The sequence below is a fragment of the Anas platyrhynchos genome, chromosome 10 (assembly GCF_047663525.1).
Source record: "Anas platyrhynchos isolate ZD024472 breed Pekin duck chromosome 10, IASCAAS_PekinDuck_T2T, whole genome shotgun sequence".
Taxonomy (NCBI): domain Eukaryota; kingdom Metazoa; phylum Chordata; class Aves; order Anseriformes; family Anatidae; genus Anas; species Anas platyrhynchos.
This window is the reverse complement of record NC_092596.1, coordinates 6,474,701-6,492,635: the sequence shown is the minus strand read 5'-3', so window position 1 is coordinate 6,492,635 and position 17,935 is coordinate 6,474,701. Positions and strand designations below refer to the sequence as shown.

General features: G+C 41.6%; 1 protein-coding gene across 3 annotated transcripts in view; it reads left to right on the top strand.

Moving 5' to 3' along the window:
- The window catches only part of ATP7A (ATPase copper transporting alpha), a 31,047-nt gene that overhangs the window by 3,115 nt on the left and 9,997 nt on the right, over window positions 1-17,935 (top strand). For 2 of the 3 annotated variants that reach the window (XM_027465056.3, XM_005015195.6), the window contains exons 2-11: window positions 3,825-3,961; window positions 6,993-7,482; window positions 8,227-8,964; window positions 10,144-10,350; window positions 11,378-11,541; window positions 15,049-15,210; window positions 15,837-15,913; window positions 16,110-16,335; window positions 16,763-16,996; window positions 17,462-17,553. In XM_027465056.3, coding sequence (XP_027320857.1) covers window positions 3,854-3,961; window positions 6,993-7,482; window positions 8,227-8,964; window positions 10,144-10,350; window positions 11,378-11,541; window positions 15,049-15,210; window positions 15,837-15,913; window positions 16,110-16,335; window positions 16,763-16,996; window positions 17,462-17,553 — 2,498 coding nt within the window. In that variant the 5' untranslated portion in view covers window positions 3,825-3,853. Of the gene's footprint in view, window positions 1-2,255; window positions 2,275-3,824; window positions 3,962-6,992; window positions 7,483-8,226; window positions 8,965-10,143; window positions 10,351-11,377; window positions 11,542-15,048; window positions 15,211-15,836; window positions 15,914-16,109; window positions 16,336-16,762; window positions 16,997-17,461; window positions 17,554-17,935 lie in introns of those variants that run through there. The other variant, XM_072042993.1, reaches the window with a different exon arrangement.

Sequence of the window (17,935 nt, the reverse complement as noted above, 5' to 3'; positions counted from 1 at the left end):
TTTGGTTTTGCCCTTATCAATGGTTCATTGGGGACGCCATCTGCCTTGCTGTTGGGTAGTGATGAGGATCTTCTATCAGCATATAAGATAGATATAGGCAACTAGAAGGCTTTTTAGAAAGCATTTGGTTTGTTGGTTGTTTCAGCCACGCGCTACCAAACCATAATTGTCCCTTCTACCTTGAATTTCTTTTGAGTGAATGTGTGTGTATATATACATATACACACATATATACTCACACACACACACACACACACACACTGTAGCAAGGGTAAGGAAATGGGAAGTTGTGTTCACAGTACTGCTGTAGCTCACAAAGAGTGCTACACGCTGTCACGAGATCGTTTGACTTCTGCATCCATTTTCTTGTTGACTTGGTAAATATTAATGCATTTAAGGAGAAGGAGGTTTGTATTGTCAATATTTATGTTGCTTGTCTGCAGATAGCCATAACTTACTGGTGTAGTGAAGTTTTCAGGCTGGTTAGTCGTGAATTTATCTTGAGTTAATGGTGTCGGAAGGAGGGAATTTTGACAAAACTATTTCCTTTAAGTTTCAGCCAAAGTATTTCTACAGGAAGCACTCAAAGGGGAGATAGGATATTAGAAATGAATGGAACCAAATGGAATACCGGCACGTGGAAGAATGTGTTAGCTTGTCAGTTTAACTTGCTGTTGTCCTGGGGATTTTTGTATTGCAACAAAGCAAATCAAAATCCCTGTTTGTCTGATAGGCCTTCCCCCCCCCCCCCCCCCCCAGTAGAGAGCTTACGCATATATCTTGTAGCTCCAGCAGTGTTTCCTAATGATAAGCTGGAGAACAAAAGGAAGAGAGGGAGTTTGATCCAACAGATAAATTCTGTGACAGAAGTTTTGGATTCAGTCCTGGCACTACGGGGTCTTGAAGAGGGGAAAGTGATTTTCCTCTTAAGCCTTTAAGCCTTGTGCGTGTTTGAGTCGCGGTTCCCTCCAGGAGAGGATTTTCTCTGCCACTTTTGTGCGGTGCTTAATGCCATGGGGCCCTGGTCGTTGGTCCTGGGAGAGCAGACTTGAAAAAGCCCAACCAAACACGCCAAAAACCCTCCCTGGGGCAGTGAAGGGAATGAAGCTCGGTTGGTTTTGATTTATTATTTAAATTCAAACGCAAGCAGATTGTGCTTTATTTTAAAGGAAAGATTGTGTCTATACAAAACATGCATATGAAATTTTATTGACATAATAGGGTTTTAACATGCTTTATGGGCCTAACATGCTTATTCAGGTCCTGAATTACCGCAATCAAATTATTTTCTTTTACTTCCGTAAATACCATCCATCATATCTGAAGTCGTGTTTCAAACGTTAGTCAGTTAGATGAGGCCAGGGAGGCAGCAGGACTCTTTATTTCCCTTTCCACGTGCTGTCTTTTCGATGGGAAAACATGAGGCTGTGCAGGAACTGGTGGCACTGACCGTGTGGAACCTGTCCCATCTGTGCCAGATGACAGGACAGGGCGTCTCAGCTCTCTGGTTGCTGTGCTCACAAAACACTCTGCAAGTCAAGTACTTTCTGGACACTCCACCTGTACTTTAGCCTTTTGGGAAGATTCATTGCTGCCTGGAATTACAATTACGCCCTTGTTTGCTCAGTGGACTGAGCCTTCCTTGTGGAAGAGCTGAAGTGTCAGTGAGGGCCATGTGATGAAATGAAAGCACGTCTTTTAGTGAGCTTTACAGTCTTCTTAAAAAAGATCTTGTGCCTCAGAGTATGCAGATGAGCCTGGGAAAGGGCTGGCCACATGAAGCCCTTAACCCACACTGCTCCCCCGATTCCCAGCTCCTTGTTTGCTCCGTGACCCTGCTGCGTTTCTGTAGGTGTGTAAATAATTATGGATAAACATTCCTGTGCTGCTAAGATCCCAGCTCTGCCAAGTTAGGCAAGCCGTGAGATCTGTACCACCTCCTCGGGTAGGGATATCCCTGCAGTGCCTCTCGTAGCACGAGTTGCTGCGTCCTGCTGTGATGTGATGGGATGCCTCTAACGCAGCAAGCTGCCGTGGGAAGCAGCTTTGGGATGCTCGTCCCCAGCTGCCCCCGGTCTCCAGTTCCGCATGCAGCCCTTCTGCTTCCCAGCTTCCCCGTGCTGTGGCTGGAAGGGTGGAGCCTTGCTGTTGTAGGATGTGTCCGGAGCAGGGACTTCACCTACAAAGCAGCTCGCCAAGGTGTGCGGAGTCCTGTGACTGCGAGGTTTTCTCCGTGCTTGCCAAACGTTCCTGCCTGCCAGCTGCTCTTACCAGGTTGGACGTGGTGCTCAGGGACATGGTCTAGTGGGTGACAGTGGTGGTAGGGGCATGGTTGGACCGCATGATCGTGGAGGGCTTTTCCAACCTTAATGATTCTCTGATTAATGTACGCTAATTCCTATTTTCTTGTGCTTTACTGTGTAGTTCTTGAGCAAGGCTCCTGTTGCCCAACAGGACGTGAGGGGTCATACTGGAGTTCCGGTTCCTTACTTGGTCGTTTGAGAGTTTTATGGGATGCATTAGGGGGGAAAAATTAAGTGCTATCTTTTACGATGTTTGCATAATTAATTTTGTTTTGACCTAGTAATTATGGTTAAGTTTTCCCACGTGGTGGCTGACAATTTTGCAATGTGTTCCTGGCATTTTGCATAGAATGTGCATGTAAAGAAAAAACAAATAAACAAACAAACATACTTTACCTGTCAGAAAATTCGCTGTAATTCAAAGGGTTGTGCTGTCTTCTTGGTAAAGCTTCAGCATTTAGTTTGTGAGGTTTTAAACATCAGTGAGGTCAACCTGCTTCTATAATGAACCATTGCACTATTCATGTATGGTTTTCTAGTGTCTTAGAGCAAAACCAAAAACTTTCAGACCTTCTATAGCAGTGAGCAGTCATGAAATGCCACCAGAGAGAGAGCAAATTAATTTTATTAAATGCTGCTCGTACTTAGTGTAATCTAGTTTCCCAGACAAGTCCGCAGGGGAATAAACCAGTTAAGCACGTGTTTAACTCTGGCTGTTGAGTTAGTCATCAGAATTTGGTGTTGCTTTCACTGCAGCCAAACACTAAGCAGCTGACTGATTATTTTCCCAGCCATAAACCTCCCGTACAATGGAAAAAATAATGCAAATTTTCAAAGATGAAAAAAGTCTTAATCTCTTCTTTGCCCTCTTTCCTTCTCTGTTACTTACTTTATGCATTGGACAAACGAACTCATTTGCAGCAACCATTATTTCTGCAGATTAATTTCATTTAGATTTAGTCATTTTTCTGTTCTTGTTTTTACAAGTCAGAATAAGCATGATAATCTGCAGAGGAGCAGAAATTAGACTTTACTGAATGAGATTTGGGAAAAGCTGGATTCACTCCGTAGGACCAGTTCCAGCATTCCTTGTTCTCACTAGCACAGGGTGATGACAAAGAGATACAGACGTGGACAAACACGGCAGGCATCTGTCACCAAGCTTTCCGTGCCCTCCTCGATCATTCTGACGTTCCAAGGGCTGGTGTCTCCTCCTTGCTTGCTTCTCCCAGCAGTTGGGTCACACACCACTGAGTCACAGCTTGCTGCGTGTGATTAAAGGATCTTGATTGTAATACAAAGCGAATTATGAATGTCTGAATAATTTTCTCTTTGAGGATACACGGGAGCAAGTAGCGAAGTGTCTCCTTCCTGTTCAGTTGTGCTCAGCATCAGATTTTGATCAGGTTTTGGTATCTACTAGCGTACATCATCTGTTAAAGTGCTGCATATTGTTTTGATTTTTATCTTTGAAGTTATTTGAAGGGGAAAAAAAAGCTCTAATTCTTTTTTGGCCAACAGAAATGAGAAGACTTGAGTAGGATTTCACAATGGAGGCAAGATCCATAGTCATCGGCGTGGAGGGCATGACGTGCCATTCCTGCGTTCAGGCCATTGAGCAGCACGTCGGGAAGAGGAATGGTGTCCACAACATTAAAGTAAGTAGCACTACCCGCTTGTTTTAAAGTATTGTTCTTGTGTGAGAAACCATGGTAAAGTGTGTACCAATGGGGGAAAGTATGTGGGAATACTGTAACCTGTACATTTAATGGGAAAGTGATCTTTGAGATGTTCTACTGTATTTCTAGTACAAGCAAGAGAAAAACAAGTGCTTATTGCACTGCAGTGGGAGCTGAGTTGTCACCTGTTACTCCTTAAGTCAATTTCTGCCTCAGTTCAATACTGTGAATTTCCATGCTTAATTCAGTGTTATGAAGTAATGAGAAAAGTAAAAATAAAATAATAATAATCAGGGCAGGATTATCTTAAATACAATGAAGAAAACACCCTAGAATTTATACTCATTTTAAAAAACAGTTTGTACTTCTCCCTTAAATTCAATAAGTATCAGTATTTTGCTCTCAAACCTCCAGGCTTTTTCTTTTACGCTGACAGTATACACAAGTCATTGCACAGCTTCAAAAGCATTTGTGGGCCTGAGGTGTCCAATTAATGGTGAGTTGGTTGGCCACCATGAAGAGTGCTGCTGTTTTGCGGTAGTAATGGAATAAAGGTAGCAGGTAGGCCAGGGCTATCCCCTTCAGGCATGAGAAGTTCCCTTCCTTTTGTGCTGCCTATTGAAGGAATGAGAGAGCAGCAGAGCCATAGTCTTGAACTTTTGACAGAGCTACTTGTTTTGTCCTTAATTTGCATTGATGTTAGCCTTTTTTTTTTTAGTGCTTTCTTGATGTAGAGGAGGTATCAATGTCATTAATCTTTTTTTCTATCATGAGCAAAATGGTGGATTTTAGAATATTCCAGGGTGAGCCAACTGGTTCTAAAAAATACATCAGTCTGTGGCAGTTTTCATAATGAAAACAATTTATAATCTGGGAGATTGCTTTTAGTCTTATGACCTAATTTGTGTAAGAAGGAGTAGTCCTAACAATCATGGCTGCAGAAAATTGCCATGCTTAATTACTGGGTATATAGATTGTGAAATCTTGCTGTATCATTCTGTAGTAGTTGAGTTTTACTCTACAGAAAATATTTTCCTGGTCTCTTCAAAAGTTGTTTCCATTTTAGTAGATATGCCAGAGATGAAATCTGTCCTTCCCAGAATCAGGAACAGTATCTTATTTGGGGGGCATGTGATTGTTGCCTGGAGCTTACTTCAGAGGGTTTGTTGTGGTTAACCATTCTGCACAAAGACAGAGGTACACCACTTAGTACGCTTTCCTTTGCGTGAAGCAGGAGTTCGTGTATGCTCACAGAAACTTTGGTGAACAACAGCAGTATTGACATGTTGTTTTTCATCTTCAAGTTTAATGGGGCTTTAATAATGGGGCTGTTCTCTGACACCAGACCCTTGGGTCACTGAATGGGCTCTTAAAACAGGGATTCCACTCTAACGACTTCTGTCCTGTGGGAATGTCACACAAATCTCTAGGTATTGGCAAACACAAGGTGAAACAAAGATTAAAATTGGCTTATAAAGCAATGCCCTCAAATAACCTTGGCTTCAGAAGTCTTCTTCCCTTACTTCCCCAAATTATTCTAGCAAAAGATGTAATTTCTACAATCTTGCATTTTTGTTTCATCTGATTTCTGAAGATATGCAGATGACTTGAGACAGTAAGAGGAGAGATTCTTAATTTAACATGTAGAACATGTGCTTTTTACATAAAGAATTAAACAGTTTTGTAAATATAAAACCCTCAATAGTTTCTTTCTGTATTCTAAGGTAAATAACATCCCAAATCTGAATGACATTTCTAAAACTACTCTTGACAAGAAAATACGTTAGAAAACCTTAGTCTGAGTAAAATAGCACAGTAATACATTTCAAGAGATTATATTAGTAATTATCCATGTTGCAGCATCAGAACTTCAGCTTAGGGTTTTGTTTAGCTCTTATGAGTTAGGTCAGCAGGAGAGATGAATGTTGGATGGCCAATACGGACAAACAGATCTGCATTTAGGTTATTTTGCTGCCAACGGTAATGAAACCAGTAAATGTCCATGTTCCTAATTCTGCTGAGGCTAATAATTGGGACAGAAATGAAGAAAGGTGGTTCTTAAAAACATTTAACTGGTGTAATTTAATCACAGCTGTGGTCTTTAGGTTGTAGCTTCGCCCAAAGTAAAGATAAAATTGAATGATAATGTGTAGGGCCTCTGGCAGGCATTGGCTTTCGCTTTTGGAAACTGCAGTAATTGTGTTTGATGTAGCATCAGTTGGGAGCAAATTAAATTGAGGATATTTGTACCGTCAAATGTGAAAGGTTAGTACTAAGTCAGGAAGTCTCTGGGTCATGAAAACATACAGAGAGGAAAAACAGCTTCCATTGATGTTTGTCATGCATCTAATTTCAAAACTGAATCTAGCTCTGTTCAGTCTGCTGCGCTTTATTCCTCATAGCAAGGTAATAGCCTGTGCCTAGGATGCCAAGAATTATTGGACTCCTTTCACTGCTACTTAAGTATGTGGGATTTTTCAAAGAGTATTTTCTTCCATCCTTGTAGCCTGAGGGTGATTACTTCTAACTGCAAAATTGTACAAGTGATTAGAATTTTTTTTCTGTGGGCTCTTTTGCTTTTGATTGAATTACACTGACTAACTCAATTCAAGAGAGTTTGGCTCTGGAAGGTTCTTATTTTGTTTTCTTCTTTCCCATAAAATGCATTAATGCTGTCTGGATATCATAAGTCTAAAAAAAAAAAAAAAAAAAAAAAAAGACCAGACAGACTCTTTGTAAAGGATTCTGAAACTTTTTTTTGGGAAAAACAATTCTGTGTTTTGTCTAGCCGTGTTGTTCCACAGATGAGAAGTTACTGTATGGTGGCCATTGGTATGGCCTTACTCTTCAAAGTAGGTTGTCATGTAAAATGCTACAAACAATACTGGAAAAGTATTGTGAACGTCTGCAAATAAAAGCTATTCATAATCCCATACAGGGTTTTACTTCCTGTGTCTTAATATTGCAGTTTGCTCAATTGGTTTGTTCTTTTTTTTTTTTTCCTTGCAAGGTATCTCTAGAGGATAAAAATGCCGTCATTATTTATGACTCAAAGCTACAGACTCCAGCAACACTACAGGAAGCAATATATGACATGGGGTTTGATGCTACATCAGCTGGTTCAGACCCACAACCTGTTTTACCTGACACTATTTTTCTTACTATTCCTGCTCAGTCAGCTCTAACATCTAAAGAGATTCGTAGTACACTACTGAAGAACAAAGGTATCCTGGATGTTAAAATGTCCTCTGATCAAAAATCTGCAGTGGTGACTTTCCTTTCTTCCGTTATAAATGGCAAGCAGATTATCCAGATGGTCCCAGGAGTAGACTTAAATATTTCAGCACCAGAACTGACTACAGGAACATGTGAAGATTCCAGCTGGTCTCAAGCAAGTAGCGTTTTGTTGCGCCTGAAAGTGGAGGGGATGACTTGTCATTCCTGCACCAGCACTATTGAAGGGAAGGTTGGCAAATTGCAAGGAGTTCAGCGGATTAAAGGTAAAAACTTACATATTTCCTCTCCTGGAAATCTGGAGATGCTTCGGATTTGTATTAGTTTAATACAACAGTTACTCTTTGTGGTACCTGATATGAAGTTAAATGTTTAATTTGGGCTAGCAGTAAAGAAGGAGGCTCAACCTGTGGTGAGGTTCTTGCTGTTACATGTGTGACAGCATTCAGCGATTGCTTTGTTTTTTTTTGTGTGTGTGTTTTTGGTTTTTTTTTTGTATTTTTGTAGGGAGGTTGGAGTAGTAGAGTTCCATAACTTCACTTTTCAGTTTTAGAAGTCTCTAATACCAGGTGTCTCTTTGTATTGTAATCAATGTTAGTTCATATTTTCTTTTCAATTAAAAATTAATATTGCTATATATATGATTGTATCCAAAATGAATTACAAAATTATCTATGTAAATAGCTTTAACATGAACATAATGCAATAGGCCCTGGATAAAAGGATGTATTTAGTAAGAAACAGTAATGTTGTTTGTGAAAGTCCTGGGAAAAGAGCAAAAATTGAGAAAAAAAGTATTTGAGAACTGCTGTATTGTCTAGACAATAAATGGTTGCACTAAATTGCACTGAGATTTTCCCAAGCCACTTAAACCTCTCTTCCACTACAGTTAAGTTTCTGAGTGTTTGAAGCATTCTTGGAAGTCTGTGACAAGATCTGTTGTTCTTAGGGCAACATCCTTGTTATACCTAGGGCAGCAATGCACACTTATTTTTGCTTTTAATTTTCAGTGTCCTTGGACAATCAGGAAGCTGTTGTTGTGTATCAGCCTCATCTAATTACAGCAGAAGAGATAAAATGTCAAATTGAAGCTGTGGGCTTCACAGCATCTTTCAAAAAGCAGCCTAGGCCCCTCAAACTCAGTGCTATTGACCTGGAAAGGTTGAAGAATACTCAGACCAAAGGCTCTGAGACAACATCACTGAAAGAAAACTCCAAGAATGTGAATGATACGAAGACCGTTGTCTTCAAAATTGATGGCATGCACTGCAGCTCGTGTGTCTTCAATATTCAGAGTACCATATCAGCACTCCCGTCGGTAACAAATATAGTTGTTTCATTAGAGAAGAAATCTGCCATTGTAAACTATAACCCAAACTTAATTAGCGTAGAGGAGCTGAGAAAAGCCATAGAGGCGGTGTCTCCAGAGACGTTTAAAGTCAGCCTTCCTGACCAATATGAACATGCAGCGCTTCTCTCTGCACTGGCATCTCCACTGAAGTCTCATACAGCTTTGAAGGATGCTACGCAGCCGCTTACTCAAGTTGTTGTGATAAATATTGAGGGAATGACTTGTAATTCTTGCGTGCAGTCTATTGAGGGAGTCATATCCCAAAAGGCAGGTGTAAAATCCATTAATGTCTCTCTGGCAAATAGTAACGGGACTATAGAATATGACCCTCTGCAAACAAGCCCAGAAGACTTGCGATCCTCAATAGAGGATATGGGATTTGATGCATCTTTATCAGGTAATGACGTATTAAACTTTTAAGCTTAAAAAGATTATGCAATTCTGTTTGAGATTTGGTACCACCCAAGATGAGATTTATCAGTTTACACATTATGCTTCCTGCATGTCAAGAGAAGCTTTATATTTTCACTGTCAAGGAGATAGTTAAGTAAAGCTGTAGCACTTCCTTTAAGATGTTAGGTTAATTGAAAAGTGCTGAGATATCTGGAAATGCAAATACATCCAGTAAGTATTGATATTCAAACGGTGCTTCAATTTGCCACTGTTTAATGTTTATGGAATGAATGTAGAAAGTAAACGGAGCTTTGATAGTTGCTAAGAATGATAATTCGCTGCTAAAGAAACTTCAGGGCAGCAATCTACTAGAGATTTAACTTGTGTGAAGTAACTGAGGGGTTGTTTAGCCAGACTTGGGCATGGCTGAGGAGTGACAAGAATCTGTAGAGTGTGGATATCACTGAGGAGGTTAAAATTATGCTTACATGATGTCTGGTACACTGAAAGTAATTGTGCAATGGGAACAGATGGCTAGATTGTGATGTCCAGAATATTTACAGAGAAAATGCAGATGGACGTTAATGTAAAGAGGCTTCTCAAGGGATTGCAGAGGCTCCATTTCTTATTTGCTAAGATTAAATTTAATACAGCAGGTGAAATATTTTATGTCAATAACTGAAGCAGTGAAGTCAGGTGCTTGTATTTAATCCCTTTCATACTGTTCCTGCCTACACATAGCTTGTCCTGAATTGCTGGAAGAAGCAGCTCTCTGGGGCTTGAGGTCCCTTCTCAAAGGTCAAAAACATTGAATTTGCTTGCAAAACATTCATTTATTTTGTACCCCAGGTAAAGTCAATAAATTTGCATGTAAAACTAAGGTTGCAAGGCAGAGGCTTAGCTTGTGACCTGCCAAAGAGGACAGAGGATGTACAGTAGGACAGATGAATATAATGAGGAAAAGAAAAATCGTAACAATAGATAGGAAGTTCATCAGAGGCCTAACCATTGTTGCTTCAATAAGCAAAAGAAAGCAGACTTACTCCTGTGCTCGAGAGCCTTAATAAGGCACGTACAGTTACTGCTTCTTGGTCTGCAAATTTACAGCAACGTGTATTAATGCCAGGTCATAGCTCATTGCAGTGTCTATTCGTGGTGTCATGAATTTCAATCTCTTCTTCAGCGAAGACGGAACTCCCTGTGGGGGTAACTCAACCCTCACCCGAAGAGCAGTTGGCATCTCTCAGAACTGAGCCTACCTCCAAACCGTCACCAAACCATGCTGCTAAACAAGAGGCAAAGAGCATATCCAAGTGCTATGTCCAAGTCACAGGAATGACGTGTGCTTCGTGTGTAGCCAACATTGAGAGGAATTTGAGAAGAGAAGATGGTAAGATATATGTCAGTGTAACCTGTTAAATTTCTGAGCTTTTCTTTTAGAGAATCCATCTAGCTTATGTGCACTGTTTTTAATTAGTGGGTTGTTAAGAGAAGTGCCATTGCTGGTACTTCACGAGGGAGAACATAGTTGACTTGTAGTTGGTTTGCAGGATGAAAAGAGAATAATTCTTGCTGCTTTGTTGGAGACTGCCCTTGCAAAAGCAGGAGTTGAGGTTCTCTGAAGAGAACATATAGAGATCAAATAGGTATCCTCATGAAACTAAACTAAATCTCTTCAACTGGAGTGATTTGCCCAGGTTTCCAGCTCTGCAGAAGTGTACGTCTGTATCAGAAACAGCTATTGGAGAATGACAGTATTAGTATGGATTAAAGAGATGTAAGGTAACTTCAGCTCCACAGGTCAGGACAATGATGTCTATATTTCTGTCAGAGGGATGATTTTATTTGCAGGAACAAATAATTGCATAACTATAATGAAGAGTTATAATTATAGACTGTGTTTAATTATTATAATGAAGATGAACATATTCCAAGTTAACCTGGAGTTTTATTTCTTCATTCTAAAAGCTTTTTGTACTTTCCTTTTAACTCAGTGTACAGTAGGATTGCATATTGTTAGATCTGCCCTTTCTGAAACACGTTCACTCAAGTTCTTAAAGGGTTTTTAGAAATTCTAGAATTAAATCAAAATAGTATGCCAGAGTGTATTTTAGAAGTGTTTTTTAAAGTCAAAATGGTCATCTTTTCATACAAAGTAAATTGAATGTTTGTAATTAGACAGAAGGGTAAACGTGAATTGCATGTTTTTCTCCTGGAGTAATATATTAATTCTTCATGCTTGTGCTCCCAAGCCTTTGTTACACTGCTTATACATCTCCCAAAAATGCTTGTTTTTGTTTGTATGTGCCTATAATGTGGTAGGTTTCTCAGTATCATTGCACTGCTATTGTGCTGTCACATTGTCATTAAGTGTTTTTCTTAAACATCAACTGCTATTTGTGCATTTTGTTTTCTAGGAATACATTCAATACTTGTTGCGCTAATGGCAGGAAAGGCAGAAGTGAGGTATAATCCTGCTGTCATACAGCCTTCGGCTATCGCAGAGCTCATACGAGAACTGGGATTTGGAGCTACTGTGATGGAAAACTCTGGTGAAGGAGATGGAATTCTGGATCTTGTTGTAAGCTAGTAATTAAAAACAACCACCTGTCTTTATCTATTGGACTTGCTTTCGGGGGATTATTCTGCATATGGCAGGATTTTCTGTGATTTTTTCTTTATTTTTTTTTTTGGAGCAGACTCTAGCTTAGTGTTCCAGCTCTCAGCATGAAGAGACAGCAGAGGTTCAGCAGAGCTTAAAACGTTGTGTTCTGCGCCATGCTTCCGCTGTAGGGCTTTGATCCTTCACAAGTGAGCTCCGTCCCACTGCTTCAGACCCTAACCATAGGCAATAAGTAGCTCGGGATGGTCATAAGCACGCTTTCTTTTCCCATTTCATATAGAATCATAGAATCATAGAATATCCTGAGTTGGAAGGGACCCTTAAGGATCATCAAGTCCAACTCTTGACACCGCACAGGTCTACCCAAAAGTTCAGACCATGTGACTAAGTGCACAGTCCAATCTCTTCTTAAATTCAGACAGGCTCGGTGCAGTGACCACTTCCCTGGGGAGCCTGTTCCAGTGTGCAACCACTCTCTCTGTGAAGAACTTCCTCCTGATGTCAAGCCTAAACTTCCCCTGCTTCAGCTTAACCCCGTTCCCGCGGGTCCTGTCGCTAGTGTTAATGGAGAAAAGGTCTCCTGCCTCTCGACACCCCCTTACGAGGAAGTTGTAGACTGCGATGAGGTCTCCCCTCAGCCTCCTCTTCTCCAGGCTGAACAGGCCCAGTGCCCTCAGCTGTTCCTCGTACGTCTTCCCCTCCAGGCCTTTCACCATCTTCGTAGCCCTCCTCTGGACACTCTCCAACAGTTTCATGTCCTTTTTATACTGTGGTGCCCAGAACTGCACACAGTACTCGAGGTGGGGCCGCACCAGCGCAGAGTAGAGCGGGACAATCACCTCCCTCGACCTACTAGCGATGCCGTGCTTGATGCACCCCAGGACATGGTTGGCCCTCCTGGCTGCCAGGGCACACTGCTGGCTCATATTCAACTTGCTGAATATGTCGTTACCACGACCCCCAGATCCCTCTCTTCTAGGCCGATCTCCAGCGTCTCATCGCCCAGTCTGTACGTGCAGCCAGGGTTTCCCCGTCCCAGGTGCAGGACCCGGCACTTGCTCTTATTGAACTTCATGCGGTTGGCGATCGCCCAGCTCTCCAACCTATCCAGATCCCTCTGCAAGGCCTTTCCACCCTCATTCGAGTCCACAACTCCTCCAAGTTTGGTGTCATCGGCAAACTTGCTCAAAATACCTTCTATTCCTACATCCAGATCGTTTATAAAAATATTGAAAAGTACCGGCCCTAAAATGGAGCCTTGAGGGACCCCACTAGTGACCGCTCGCCAGCCTGACACAGCGCCATTCACCATAACCCTTTGGGCCCTGCCTGTTAGCCAATTGCTCACCCATCGTATGATGTTTTTATTTAGCTGTATGCTGGACATTTTGTCCAGTAGGATCCTATGGGAAACCGTGTCAAAAGCCTTGCTGAAGTCCAAAAAAATCACATCCGCTGGTTTCCCTTGGTCCACCATACGGATGATCTTATCATAAAAGGAAATCAGGTTAGTTAGGCAGGACCTGCCCTTCACAAACCCATGCTGGCTGGGACCAATGACTGCTTTGTCCCCCAGGTGCACCTCAATAAGTTCGAGAACCATCTTCTCCATGATTTTACCAGGCACTGACGTGAGACTGACAGGCCTGTAATTGCTAGGGTCTTCTTTCTGACCCTTCTTGAAAATCGGCACAACATTTGCCAGCTTCCAGTCTACCGGGACCTCTCCAGAATCCCAGGATCGTTGAAAAATAATTGAGAGAGGTTCCGCGATGATGTCTGCCAGCTCTTTCAGCACCTGGGGATGAATCCCATCCGGACCCATGGACTTGTAGGGATCCAGGTGGAGTAGCAAATCCCACACACGTTCAGGGTCGGTTGGGAGTTTGTCCTCCTCACCGTCCCGGTCCTCCAGCTCAGGGCACCCTGGGTCCCAAAGCCCATCATCGGCATTGAAGACAGAGGCAAAGAAGGCGTTAAGCGTCTCTGCTTTGCCTATATCATCGTCTGTGAGAAGACCTTCCCTATCAAGGAGCGGCCCTATGTATTCTTTAGTTCTCCTTTTTCCATTCACATATCTAAAAAAAACCTTTTTATTTTCTCTCACAGACACAGCCAGCTTCAACTCTAGGTGTGCTTTAGCCACACGAATTTTCTTCCTACAAACACGAACAGCATCCCTGTATTCTTTCCATGTCACCCGGCCCTCCTTCCAGTAGTGAAACACTCTCTGTTTCCGCCTAATCTCCGTAAGAATGTTCCTGTTCAGCCACGCCGGCCTCCTGCCGCGCCTGCCTGACTTGCGGTATTTAGGAATTGCCTGTTCTTGTGCTTCTAGGAGGCATCACTTAAAGAATGACCAGCACTGGTGGACATCAAGGCCTTCAAGAGCAGCTTCCCAGGGGACCTTGCTGACTAGTTCCCCGAGCAGCCTGAAGTCCGCCTTCCCCATATCTAGGGATGAGGTTTTGGTGGCACTTTTCCTTCTGTCACCGTAAATTTTGAACTCAACCACTTCATGGTCGCTATGACCGAGGCGGCCACCAATCACCACATCTCCCACCAGACCCTCTCTGTTTTCCAGCAACAGGTCAAGGAGGGCTCCTTTCCTAGTTGGCTCCGTTAGCACCTGCACCAAGAAGTTATCATCTAGGTGCTTCATGAACCTCCTGGACTTGCTCGTGTCAGCTGTGTGGCACTCCCAGTTAACGTCTGGCAAGTTGAAGTCCCCCATAAGGACAAGGGGAGTTAATCTCGAGGCCTCTCTTAGTTCTGTAAAGAATAATTTATCGGCGCTATCGTCCTGGCCAGGCGGTCTGTAATAGACTCCCACAACGAGATCCCCTTTATTCGTTCGTCCCTTGATCCTTACCCAGAGGCTCTCAACTTTGCCATCGCCGACCTGGAGTTCCACACAGTCCAGCCCCTGCTTCACATACATCGCCACCCCACCACCTCGCCTACCCTGCCTGTCCCTCGTGAAGAGCCTGTAACCATCTATCGCAACACCCCAGTCACAGGACTCATCCCACCAGGTTTCGCTTATGCCGATGATGTCGTAGTTGCGGGACTGGGCCAGGACTTCTAGCTCATCCATTTTATTCCTCATACTGCGTGCGTTCGTGTAGAAGCATTTCAGGTGCATCTCCTTACACTCAGCACCTTGTGGATCTAACCGAAGGACCTCACTGGCACACAACCCCTCTGATTCTAGCGTACTTAGGTCTTCACTGGCGTGCCTGGTTTTAGCCCCTTCCCCCTTCGACTCTAGTTTAAAGCCCTATCTATCAGCCCTGCCAACTCCTGACCAAAGATCCTTACCCCTCTCTGAGAGAGGCCCATCCCATTCGGTGCCATCAGGCCCGGCGTAGCATAGACCTTCCCGTGGTCAAAGAACCCAATGATAGATTAATATGATATATTAATCTTTGGTTTCGATAACGACAGGGAATCTTTATTTTACAGGTGGGAGGAATGGCATCTGCTTCTTGTGTGCACAAAATAGAATCTACCCTCATGAAGACTAATGGTGTTTTATACTGCTCAGTAGCTCTTGCAACCAACAAAGCACACATCAAATACGATCCTGAGATTATAGGTCCTCGAGACGTGATACAAGTGATAAAGGTAAGTTTCATGAAGGCAACAAGTCAAATAAAATATGCAGTGTCCTTTGAACCGTTACATACCCCACAGCAGAAGGGAAGAAGACTATTACAGGGAAAAAAAAATTGTCTCATCCATCATTATCTTGCTCTCAGTGCAGGGTTCTGCAGATAATGTGTGTGTTCTGGCTGAGAAGCAAGGATCTGTAGTGACTTTGTCCAAGTGTTTAAAGAGAGACTGGGAAAGCTAGGCTATGGTAGAATTGAAGATAAATCTACAGGTTGCCAAAAAGTAAAGCCCATCCTTGAGTACTGTAGCAAAGGAAAGATGACAGAACTTTCTTGGCATTCTCCCTCAATTTTTATACTTCTGTGCTTCAGGATTAACCATTTTGGAAAGCTGCATTTTTGAGCACCTTTTGAATGTTCTAGAAAAGTTGACTTCTACATCAGACTATTACTTTGTGCGTTAACTTGTGCAGAGAGAAAAGCAATTGTATCAGGAATGGTAATAAAACAAATCAATTGCAAGGCTGGCAAAATCAGTAATCTGTCCATAAATTTATAGGAGTGCAAGTTGTCTTTACAAAGTGACTGTTCTCTTTTAATTTTTGTTCTTTTTTTCTTTTTTTCTTTTTCCTCCTGTAGGATTTAGGTTTCGCGACTACTTTAGTCAAAAAAGATAGATCTGCTAGTCACCTAGATCATAAACGGGAAATAAGGCAGTAAGTATTCCTGAACATATTTAGTTTCTATATAAGCATCTTGTAAACTTTTTTGGTTACTCTTTTTAATGTTTTGTCTTTTAATCAATAGTAAAACTTATCCGGTTTTTTTTGTTAGTTTGTGCAGACTTGCTAGCTAAAATATTACTCAGCACTTACCTGCAAAACAAGTAATATTTTTTTTTTAAAACCTGAGGTGGAGAAGGGCTTTTTTTGTGAGCCTGGCTTTCTGTATTCCTGTCATGGTGATGATGATTTACATGATGGTCAAGGACAGTCAACTCTCGGAGGCTCGCGCACACCACAACATGAGTGATGAGGAAATGGAGGCCATTCACTCCTCTATGTTCCTGGAACGCCAGCTTCTGCCAGGATTGTCTGTTATGAATTTTCTGTCATTTATACTCTGTGTCCCTGTACAGGTAAGCGAGAACATGGCAGCTCTCAGTTTGGTGGGGTTAGACAATCAAAGTGGAAGACAACAAAGAAATTAAATTTGGCAAGTGACTGTAAATCTGCTGCTTCAAATTGTTTTTGAGGCTGTTAGACGCTGACACTGCCGCTGAAAACATGCGGTGCTAGGTACTGCTTTGGGCAGGTCAGTCAATGTGTAGGTGCTGTGCAGTCAGAGCATCGGAGGCAGCTTGCCTAGCTCTAGCTGGTGAGCATGGTGAGGTGACCTAAGAATACTGAGGTAAAGATACAGCTCTTGCCTACAGCTAGGACTTCACTAGGTGATGGAGAATGCAAATGACAAAAAAAAAAAAGGGATGTCTTCCTCTCAGGGAAAAACTGCTGCTGTCTGTTAAGAGCGCACATAATGTATAACTGGTACTGTTGCTGTTACAGATATTTGGAGGCTGGCACTTCTATATACAGGCATACAAAGCACTGAAGCACAAAACCGCAAACATGGATGTGCTCATTGTTCTGGCAACCTCCATTGCGTTCGTCTACTCATTTGTTATTCTTCTAGTTGCAATGGCTGAAAAAGCAAAAGTAAACCCCGTGACTTTCTTTGACACACCTCCCATGCTGCTTGCGTTCATCTCATTGGGCCGGTGGCTAGAGCATGTTGCAAAGGTAAGGAAAATAAAAATACCTGTAATGTGTTGGTCAAAATGAGTGTAGCGGTGGAAATTTTATTTCAGATAGGTTGCGCTGGTAAAATATAGTAAAATAGGTTTAGTAAACTAGGTATCTTCTTGACATCTTCACTGAATTGAAAGCATCATATTTGCAAGCTATAAGTATACTAAACTAGTATACTAAATTAGTATACTAGTATACTAAACAATTCAGTATTGTTTCTGAATGTTTTATATTTTAAAAATCAGATGAAAAAGTTTTCTTAGATTCTTCTGACCTTATTTATTATAAAATCATCTACAATAACTGAAGTAGTAAAAATATGAAATGACTTAATATAAATCTGTTTGCAGGAAGTATTTTCTTAACAAAGTAAATCACAACGTATCTGGTTGTCATATACCCTGTGATTTTTTTTCCAATACCATAGTCAGAAAAATAAGGAATTTCTTATTCTAGGGTAAAACATCAGAAGCACTGGCTAGACTAATTTCATTACAAGCTACTGAAGCAACTATTGTTACCTTGGGCCCTGATAACGTTCTCTTAAGGTATCTTACTTTGTCATTTGCTTTTTCTGATGTTCCTTTTCTGTTAATATTAGTAGTTCACATACAAATGTTATCAGTCTGTAGAACAATGAAGAAAATAACTTCAGATTTTGCTGGCAGATACGTAAGATGTAAATGTTAAAATTGGAAAAAATTAATCCTATTCCAATTTGTTTTATTGGAATCGTGCTAATTTTTGCTAAGATAAGGAACGAAGTAGATTTTCTCATCTGGGAAGTAAATAAAAATATAAGCTCCATGCTCTTTGAAATGGCCTTTGCATAAGTTAACAATGTTAACTGATGGGATTATGCTTTGCGTATAGTGACAACTGTTTTTGCCTGGGTAAGGTTGGTTAACAATCTCTTGTTTAAAACTCTAG